This window comes from Centropristis striata, chromosome 10 (genome assembly GCF_030273125.1).
Source record: "Centropristis striata isolate RG_2023a ecotype Rhode Island chromosome 10, C.striata_1.0, whole genome shotgun sequence".
NCBI lineage: Eukaryota > Metazoa > Chordata > Actinopteri > Perciformes > Serranidae > Centropristis > Centropristis striata.
In genome coordinates, this window is record NC_081526.1 from 22452730 (window position 1) to 22463005 (window position 10276).

Consider the following 10276-nt stretch of genomic DNA (forward strand, 5'->3'; position numbering starts at 1 on the left):
AGGTTAGATGATTAAGGTAAAATGTAAATTATGTCACTCAGCAATGATCAGCCTCAGGTGGGACTGATGAAAATGACAAACAGTGTAAAAGTGTTTCTTGCTAACGGACAGACTATCATACTCTCTACTGTTTTGTTTTTTTTACTTTAATAATATCCATAATAAATCTGTATGGTGGAAAAAACAGATCACGAAAAGGAAAGCGATCTTTCTCTTAATTTATTATAAATGTAGAAATATGTAGCCTATGTGGTGTTTTTGTTGTTCAGAGTCACAATAAAACAGAGTTAAACTAGATGGTGAATCATATAAATAAAATATAAAACTTATGGTGACACACTTTAGTTTAATCTGTGATCTATCTTCACTCCGGTATGAAACTACAGCGATGTTGCGATGTATAAGATCAGTCCGATCAGCTGCTGCGTCAATTCAATAAGTCAGGGGGCGGGGCCACCGCTAAAAGACTTCCGCATAGGATGCTCTCGTGTATCCTCGCTTGTGCCTCCTCCGATGTGCCTCCTCCGATATGCCTCCTCTATCCTCTATCCTCCGAGCACAAATAAGAGCTTTGGGACGGTCGTAAAGATGACGCCCGCGAAAGAACTTCCGGTTCAAGCGAGGATAGAGGATAGAGGAGGCGAAAATTAAGGGAAATGAGAAGCAGCCTAAGAGCTTTGGGATGCACTAACCCTATTGGCCAATAGGGGAAAATAGTTAATTCTCCATGGCGTTAGATGGCGCTGTGGTGGATGGAGCCGTCACTACCAGAGGAAGACCTTCCTCCGCACTTCGTTAGTCGCCACCACCACATGGACATCCGGACGAGGAGAGCAACGTGGTTTGTAGTACTGACTGACGGTGTTGTTTCACATGTCTCGTGTCATTAATTCATCGAAATGAGTGAATGTAAAGAAGTAACGGCTCCTAAAGCGGCCAAAGAGTTGCTGGCGTTGAACCCCAAAGAAGAGTCTGAGTTCAAGAAGAAAGTGCAGGAGGCGAAGAAGAACAAATCTGCCAAGGTGGGTGAAGATGAAAGTGGCCTGAGAGAGAGAGAGAGAGAGACATGGAGTCACATACAGCTTCTTCTTGCTTCGTTTATTCATTCATACTTTAGTGTGTAGTAGGTGTTACACTTTAGTAGAACTCGTTCTTATTCTTCTTAACGAGCCTCTGGCCCAAAAGTTATTTGAAAAGTAGTCGCTAAGGGGGTCTGAAAAGTCACTAAATATAGCAACGAAGTCGCTAAATTGGCAACACTACTTCGCCGGCTTTTACAAATGGTGGGTGATCAGGTTGATTTAATCGTGGCGGCAAAAATACGATTAATTGTGCAGCCGTACACCTTAGTCCTTTTCCCCTCACATTTTGTGACCTAGTGCTTAGCAAATGCCAACGTTCAGTGGCGGTTCTAGACCAATTTTGCTGTGGGGGCCAAGGAGGGCCAGTGTTTAATCAGAGGGGGCATATTTTAAAAACTGCAAAGATGATATTTAAGCATTCAAAACATTTTATTTTAGGTTATTTAATAATCTCATTTAAGTATATTTGGAAGATACAAATACATTGATTGAAACAATGAGACTAATCAACAAGAACAGCTTTTATTTAACTACACAGTGTACACATTTTGGGTTCCAAATTACTTTATTAATTAATTACTTAATTTATTAATTACTTTAATATAATAAGTGTTAGATATTGCTGAGCCTTTTATAACGGCAACATTAGTATTCCGCTATATTAAGTGAAATCTATTTATTAAAATGGTACTCCATAGTACATTTGTTCGACATGGCCAACTTTAATACTTGGCCAAGCCATTAACCTGTTCGCTAGGCTGCCTTCGCAAATAGTAAATGGGCAGCTTAGGACCAGATTTCAGAAGAATGGGTACATGCCGGACAAAAGCACCACATTTTTTCCACACGCTCTTTAACACCACTGGTTTAAATTTTTGGTAGGAGCCACTTCATCAAGATTGTGGATCGGAGATGCCATCCATATAAAATCTATGAGAACCAATATGTCTTCCAAACCACTTAGAAGGTCAATTTTAGTGCTAAGATCAAATAGATACGTATGTTCATTTTGGCCATGTTTTTACGTAATTTCCAACTCTGTTCTTAAGTGGTCTGACATAATACAGTTCATATACAATGCATGTATTCTGAAAAATTGATAACATGAATACATTTAATTAAACTTTATTAGCTTCACTTTTATCATTTATTACATTTACAACTACAAAGATCTTTGCAATTCCAGTGTGCCTTCATGCATGAGCACCACAGCAACTTGCACCTTTAGTGCATGTTATCAATTTTTCAGAATACAAGCACTGTATATGACCAATTATAATAATCATCTAGTGATATTCTCAACGGCTTTAAATTATTCTTTGACCCAGAAAATGTGGATTTTGACACCAAGATTTACCTTCTGAGTGGCTTGGAAGATATATTAGTTCTCATAGATTTTATATGGCTGCCATCTCTGATCTCAATGAAGTGGCTCCCATCAAAGATTGAAACCTATTGTGATAGAGAGCATGTGGAAAAATGTTTTGCCCTTTTGTCCGGCGTGTCCCCTTTATTCATCTAAGCCGCCTGACTATCGTTCCACAATGTTTACTCTTTGTTGATACCAACTGCATTTTGGGGCATTTAAAGATAATTTTAAATGAGTAATATAAGTCTAATATATGACTCTAATAACACAAAATTACAATAATATTACAAAATATGAGACAATAGAAATACATTTAAACAAAACACTGATGTGTAATACTATTGAGATGTATGATGTTTAGTAAAATAACAGTCTTTTACTGATATGAGACTCGATATTATATTTAGTATTTTATAATATAAAATGGCACAATTGTTTTCTTGGTTTTAACCCATAAGAACCCATGGTGACACCTGTGTAACAAACACTCTAAATCTTCTAGAGTCTCCGCGATTCAACTTAATGCTTCACCTAAACTCATTAAATCCCTAAGTGAGGTATACTCAACACCCTGGTGTAGTGGTCATGTGACTTTGACAAGAAGTGACTTTTCCAAAATGTGGCTGTGACTGGAAACAAAAATTTGAAAAAGTAGCTAATTTCAAAAGCTTATTTTTTGTTACTAGGCTAAGTTTAAACCCATTTAACAATTCTTATCCTTTTATAGAATGTCCTGTATTGCATTTAACTTGTTCTGACCATGTTTCCTGAACAAATTAGAGTCACAATTTTGACAATTTATGGAGATGTTAACAAAAAGGCAAATGGTTATTTGTTTTTATTTATTATTAATTTATTAATTAAAAATAAATCTGAAAAATTATTTATTGTGTCACAATTTTGATAAATGTTGTGGAGCTGCAAACAAAAAGGCGAATTTGTGTTTCTGTTAGCAGAAAATGTGTCTATTTTTTATTTTAAAATAAGAAATATCATAAACATAAACATAAATACCATAAACGCCCAATGTAACATATATGTCACATCACAGATCTTTGACATTTAGGGGTAGTATTTTTTAAAAACATCAGAGATGTGTTCTATGTGGTCCACTTGGTTTGTGGTATATCCCCACAATTTTCCTTTTAAGGATAACTGGGTCTGGGTTCTTATGGGTTAAAGGCTGCACTACAGTAAATTTTCATCATTTTGGCCAGAAATATTGTGATTTTCGATTTTCTCCATTACCCAGATCTTGTCCCATGACAGTTTGAATGTGAGTCAACATGCACATGCCAGGAAGCTTAAATTGAAGCAGCCATTATTCATCACATTTACACATGTGAATGTCTGCAAAGAAAAGGCCTGTCTCACTTTGCATACATGAGATTGACCCATTAAAACACATCCAATATAAAGTATATCTATCTGTTTATGACATGTACTCCAGAAAATACTACCCTGTTTCCAAAAAAAGCTAGGATGTTATGTAAAGTGTAAATTATGAACAAAACTCATCATAATCAGAATAACAATATATTCACAAGAAAACAAAAATGTGATTTTATCTTTGTACCTTTGCACTCTTGTTTATTGTATTTTTATTTAATATTTCCTCTTTGTTGTTACAGGGGGGGCATTTGGCTCCTGGAGTGATCTATGTCTGTCACCTTCCACTCGGGTTGTTTGAACCTCAACTTAAAACTTACTTCGAACAGTTTGGGAAAGTCCTGAGGCTGCGGCTGTCCAGGAGTAAAAAGGTAGCACAGATGATAACTAAGTACATACAGTAGTGTTCAAAATAATAGCAGTCCAGTGTGACTAACCAGATTAATCCAGGTTTTTAGTATATTTTTTTATTGCTACATGGCAAACATGGTACCAGTAGGTGCAGTAGATTCTCAGAAAACCAACAAGACCCAGCATTGGTGATATGCACGCTCTTAAGGCTGTGCAATTGGGCAATTAGTTGAAAGGGGTGTGTTCAAATAAATAGTGTTGGCACTCATGACCAACAAATTGCTATTTCATTTTCATATTTTTTTTTCATTATTATTGGTCAATTTTTGTCAAATTTACAAAATTAGGGCCTCATTTCAGGAGGAAAAAAAGTAATAAAACCTGACTGGTTTTATTACTTTTTACTGATTATGAAATAATAATTTCTTGATGGGAATGCACAGATTAGGATATGTCAACTTCGAGTGAAACTTATGTTTTGAAAACATTGATCATTTTTAGATGGCAATTATATATCAATGTGTTGGTCTTGAGTTGCCTTAAAAGGTGAAAAAAAGTTGGTAATGTTTTTCTACATGTCCTAAAACCAGTCTGTCATTTTTGACCCATGAGGAGCATGGGTGTCTAATTTTGTGTATTTGATTTGAAAAAATATGAAAATGATATATCATTTTTTTGGTCATGTGTTGCCTTAAAAGGTGAAAAAAAGAGTTGGTAATCATTTTTTTCTACATCTGCTACAAACAGTCTTGTGTCATGGGTTTTTTTTGAGCCCCGAGGAGTGGTGTATAGTCAACAGGAGGAGTACACAAGGGTTAAACAAAATGCTGCTGTGAAATATCGTTGAGATATGTGATGTTTTTCTTTCCTGCTATCTGTCATTGTCTCAGACAGGTGGAAGCAAAGGCTATGCATTTGTCGAGTTTGAATGTGATGAAGTAGCCAGGATTGTTGCAGAGACAATGAACAATTACCTGATGGGAGAGAGACTCCTCAAATGTAAGTGTTGCTCACATACAAGTCTGTTAATCACCAGTATGATTCCCCTTTTCCTAGACAGGTGGATAATGTCACCTGACAGAGAAATGTTAAAACGCATAATATTAAATTCATTTCTAATCTGCTGAATCCCAGAACCCACTGGCAGGTTTGAAAGGGATCTTTCCACAATTTACACCATTAATCATAGGCAGAAACTGTAAAGACAGAATTTTTTCTCTTATTTTCACAATTGCCAAGGTCCTTGAAAGCATAATGTGTGACCAATACTTCAACCAGGAAAAGTACCCTAATCTGTTCTTATAATACCAGTATTTCATCAAAATCACTTCATTATTCATTCTACATATTTCTCATTTAAAATGTGACAAAAATAAAGCATTTGACCCAACTAGATCCTGTAAAAAATAAAACATTAAATTCTGCGGTCCTTAGCAAAACTGTGAAGCCATGAATGACTCGGCTGAGACAAATGGTGACAAAAATTCAGTGAAATGTGGACTGAACTGCAGGCTGTTTACGCAGAGCAGAGAGAAGAGGAGGTGAGGTTGTTAAAATGGAAATAGTTCAATATATGAAGCCTCCATTTTGCCCCGATATTGAAAGAATGTATATATTGGTTTCATTTTTAATTCCTTAAGTTTTTTGTAAAATGAATTATCCAGGAAATTCATTTCACATTTTTTTCTTTTTTGTTATGGGATTTATGGCATTATTATTCCGTTATACTTGACAATTTAGATTATTGAGAGCTCCCTCCTTCTAGCCATAAATTGTGCTGTTTCCATAGAGGTGCAGGAAAAATATGGCCACAGTTGGTAAAAGGTGATGGGAGCAAAAATTGACCTGAAACTGTTTGGGGTTCAGAGGGTTAGGATCTGTTGAGGTTAGTTCAGGAAAGATAAAATGTTATGCTTGTGTCTTACACTTTACACATTACACCATGCTTCATTCTCCGAGAGCATCAGCCAAATGTTGCCTCTTGCTGTTTCCTAGGTCATGTGATTCCTCCTGAAAAAGTGCACGAGAAGCTCTTTATTGGCTCCCAAAGGGTATTTAAAAAGCCCACATATCCTGCCGTAACACGCTACAACAAGAACCGCACAGAGGAGCAGGTCACCAAGATGAAAGACAGACTCCTGCGGAAAGAAGGGAAGCTCCGCAAGAGGCTTGCAGCACACGGCATTGAATATGACTTCCCTGGATTTGTAAGTTTTTTTTGAGCCTGGGAGAGGAAGTTAACATGGCAGCTAGCTGTTGTGTATCTATCTTGGGTAATCGAGTCATTCCTGGAATGAAAACTTTAAAGTTACTCCCTTAATCATGGTTAACCCTTTGGAACTTTACATCAAGAATATAAATAAATGTTAGGGCTGCACGATTATGGCCAAAATGATAATCACGATTATTTTGATCAGTATTGTAATCACCATTATTAATCATGATTATTCATCATGTTAGGGAAAACATCTGTATTTCCATTGCACTACTTTTAAACAAACAATAGGGACAGTTTTTAGTGTGTGCACAGAGTGTCTGGTGCTTGTCGTAAACATAGATCGCAAAGTGAACACCTCCAGCAGCAGCACATACACACTATACTGCTACAGAGCTAACTGTTAACCTATTAGCAATTTGCAGACTGGACGCTAAGCGGTTTACATCCCCTCCGGCTCTGCAGCTGGGAGAGACTGCTGCAGAAGGCCTGTGCCGCTTCGACTCGTTCTTACTCTTCTTAACGAGCCACGGGGGTCAAGGGGGACAAGAGTAAGAACGATTCTCCAAAAGTCTCCAATGACACCAGAAAGTCGCTAGATTTGTCGCGCGTCGCTTTTTTGAAAAATAGGCGTCTGAAAAGTCGCTAAATACAGCAACAAAGTGGCTAAGTTGGCAACACTGCTTCGTCGGCTTTTACAAATGGTGCGTGTTGTTGTGGCGGCGTCGAGTACTACGTCACATCCTGCTTATCGCTCGCTCATTATTTATCATGATTAAAATTCGATTAATTGTGCAGCCCAAACTAGTATCTATACTTTTGACCTCTTTATGCTAACCTTTAGTGCTGTCTTTGCTTTCCCAGGCTGCCCAGGTGCCTCAGAAGAAGTCGTCCTCTGATTCCATGGATACATGTGGTGACGTAAGGCCAACACTGATGTTCTATTTAGCTTTGGCACAGACTGAAAATGAGCCCAGGTGTTTCAGTGATCTGGGGTCAGATAACTGCGCCGATAATACTTTGGTGCATTAAGCTTATTGCGTGTGTCTCTTTGTGGCTGCGTGATAAAACCCATGTACCAACATTCTGTATTTACTCCCTGAATAAATCAGAACTGCAAAGATTCAAGGGAAAAAACTTGAACAGAACAAGCTGACCATCCACCCATCTGAACCAGAATGAGCTTGTGTGGTTAATGAGCTCCTCTCTTCTATTTCAGGACACCACACCAGTGTGCACCCCCTCTGTCCTGGAGAAGAGGAAGTCCACGGCCATCGACGATGATGCAGATGATGAAATAGTGATTAAGATGCCCCCCGTAGAGAAAGAAGAGTGCTCCTCAGAAGAGGAAGAAGGCAGTGATGAGGATGATGTCTCTGAGAGTGAGGAACCCAGTGAAAGGACGCAGAGTGAAAGTCTTCACTGATTTATTGTGGACTTGGTTTTGTGGCTGTCAGATGCACATCTTTGAACTGTGTTGTGGAGGCAGTGTGTCTTGTTTAATCCGTGTATCATTTGTTCTTTCCATTTTCAATTGGCAATCAAAAATCAATAATGAAAAATTGACTGGTTATTTTGTTTGTTTTTTATTATAATACAAAAAATGAAAAAAAAGCTTGTTTTTCATATTTCAATATTAGGTTCTGATAAAATACAAAATGGAAAAACGGGCACCATGACTGAATTTTATTTTAATGATTGGTGGGGTTTACGTGACCCAGAAGTTTGTATTGTTATATTTTACTGTACAGTCTACATCCAAATGCGTTTATTAAAAAAAATCCATAGTGAACAGTATCATGCAATTAATCTTCTTTCCATATTTATCTGGTATTTGGCCTGGTTGTGGAACACTTTATTCTGAAAACTGAAAACCGCACGTCGACACAAAGACATTTTCGGCGCGACGCAATTTGATTATTTCACATGATTAATACTTGATCTCCTCTCTGTGGGTAAGAGTTTTATACTGAAAAAAGTGATAAGGAATGACAGTAAAGTGTTTATCCTTCATGTCAGCTCGCTCTGAGCAGTTTCAATAAATTTACCATAAATATCACGATACCGGAGCACTACATTATATATTATTATATAGGGATGGCTGGTTTGACTACGGAGAAGCGAGTCACGGCTCACTTGACCGCAGTCAAACTTCCGGGTCATGTGAACCTGACCAATTAAATATTAAAATAAAATTCAGTCCTGGTGCTCGTTTTTCCATTTCGTATGTTTGATCTGAGCCTAATATCGAAATATGAAAAAACAAGCATTTTTGTCATTTTTTGTTACAATAAAAAACAAATTACAAAATAACCAGTACATTTTTCATCATTTGATGTTTGATTGCCAATTGAAAATGGAAATAACGAATGATACACAGATTTTGTTAGTATGTTTTTATTTGAGAAAGACGCACGTGTTAAAGATTCCACTATAATTGTGAGTATTCCATTGGTGAGCCCCATGGACGGAGCTTGTAAAATCATCAGTGGGCCAGATTTAAGGGCAGTTGTGACTGGACTTCTAGCTCTGGCAAAAGTGTATTTCAGTCTTGGCGCTGGCAGCTTTCTTTTTCCACACAGGGCAGTAATATTGGTACACAACAGAAGCAACATTTTTTTTTTTTTTTTTTTTTGCTTTATGCACACAAAGTGTAGTGAAATTTGTACTATCTATGTAAGTATGACCTTTAAGAAATAAATGATGTGAGAAAGGCGCCATCAAGCTGTCCTTTTGTGGGTGTTACTTTTCAGAAACAAGCAACTAAAAAACACTTGCATACACACTGCCAGAGCAATAAGCCTTTTATTTGCTGAAGAAATTTTGAGAAAATAAGCTGTGTAAATAAAATAAATAGATGAATTCCATTTAGGAGCTTTTGTTTCTGGGTTGTTATTGTGTGCTTCAATTCACTGTCACACTTCTCACTTCTTACTGGGACACTGAAATAGAACAGAGCCATTGACAGTGTTGGTAATACCTGTGCTCATACTATTAAGGTAAGTCGTAACGTCTGCTGTGAAAAATTTGAAATTCTGCAATCTAGTCCATATCATTGGGTAATAAAAATAGTAACTATCACTAATAACGATAGCATTCACTCAAGTACTGTACTGTCCTACAAAGTCTAACTACAGTAACTACATTTTTGGTCGAAATTGAGTTATAACCAAAAAATAAACTCCCTGATGTCTGTTTTATCTTGTGACAAAGTTTTAGATTTAAATTTTGCTTTATTTCAGATAAATAATTATATAAAAAACACAAAATCCAACTCAAAAGCAAGCAGCAATTGCATTCATCACGGTCTGCTTTGGATATACACTACTCACAATAAGTTGGGGATATTGTGAGGTCCTCAGTGGATTTCATACTTAAAGTGTATGTGTCACTTCAGTGATTTTATGGATAGGGAGGCAATTGTATTAGAGTGATAGACACCTCATTTTGTGTTTTCCACGTAATGTTCTCACTGTGTACAGTGCGCCTTACATATTGGGCCAATACCAAAAAATACAAAAAGACAACCCTTTTCAATGTTGCATCAATTTCAACATTCTGGGGGTATAAAAAGCTAGTATTGTCAGTAAGTCATTCCCAGTTCATCATTCAAGCAGCAATGAACACACAACGTCACTTAACGGATGAGCAGGTGGCGCTGCTCATCCGCAGCAAGACACAGAACTACTGGCAGTGTTCGTGACAGACCCAGGAGTGGAGCCCCACGAGTGATGGACCGCAGTGATGACCAGTACCTCAGGACCTATGCTCTCAGACACCGTTTTGCAACTGCCACACAGCTGCAGGCCCGTTTACGAGAAGTGAGGGGTACTAGGGTTTCCAGACAAACCATTCGCAACCGACTCCACC

At 37.5% G+C, this 10276-nt stretch overlaps 1 protein-coding gene and 1 non-coding gene across 2 annotated transcripts; both read left to right on the forward strand.

Annotated features, from left to right (window-relative positions):
- The first annotated feature begins 789 nt into the window (after positions 1–789).
- nifk (nucleolar protein interacting with the FHA domain of MKI67) lies at positions 790–9277 on the forward strand. Its single transcript, XM_059343529.1, has 6 exons — positions 790–1022; positions 4083–4211; positions 5082–5190; positions 6187–6398; positions 7271–7327; positions 7626–9277. Exons 1-6 carry the CDS (start codon positions 900–902, stop codon positions 7830–7832), a joined length of 837 nt encoding a protein of 278 aa, XP_059199512.1. The 5' UTR covers positions 790–899; the 3' UTR covers positions 7833–9277.
- LOC131979653 (small nucleolar RNA ACA64) lies at positions 7363–7493 on the forward strand. The gene has a single exon (XR_009395087.1). It is a non-coding gene; the product is annotated as a small nucleolar RNA ACA64 (small nucleolar RNA).
- Positions 9278–10276: the final 999 nt, after the last annotated feature.

Excerpts from the sequence above, each read along its gene's own strand:
- nifk (XM_059343529.1), top strand. The coding sequence starts at position 900 with ATGAGTGAATGTAAAGAAGTAACGGCTCCTAAAGCGGCCAAAGAGTTG. Across the intron at positions 4,212-5,081 it reads GGCTGTCCAGGAGTAAAAAG|ACAGGTGGAAGCAAAGGCTA; the intron begins GTAGCACAGATG and ends TCATTGTCTCAG. Across the intron at positions 6,399-7,270 it reads AATATGACTTCCCTGGATTT|GCTGCCCAGGTGCCTCAGAA; the intron begins GTAAGTTTTTTT and ends TTGCTTTCCCAG.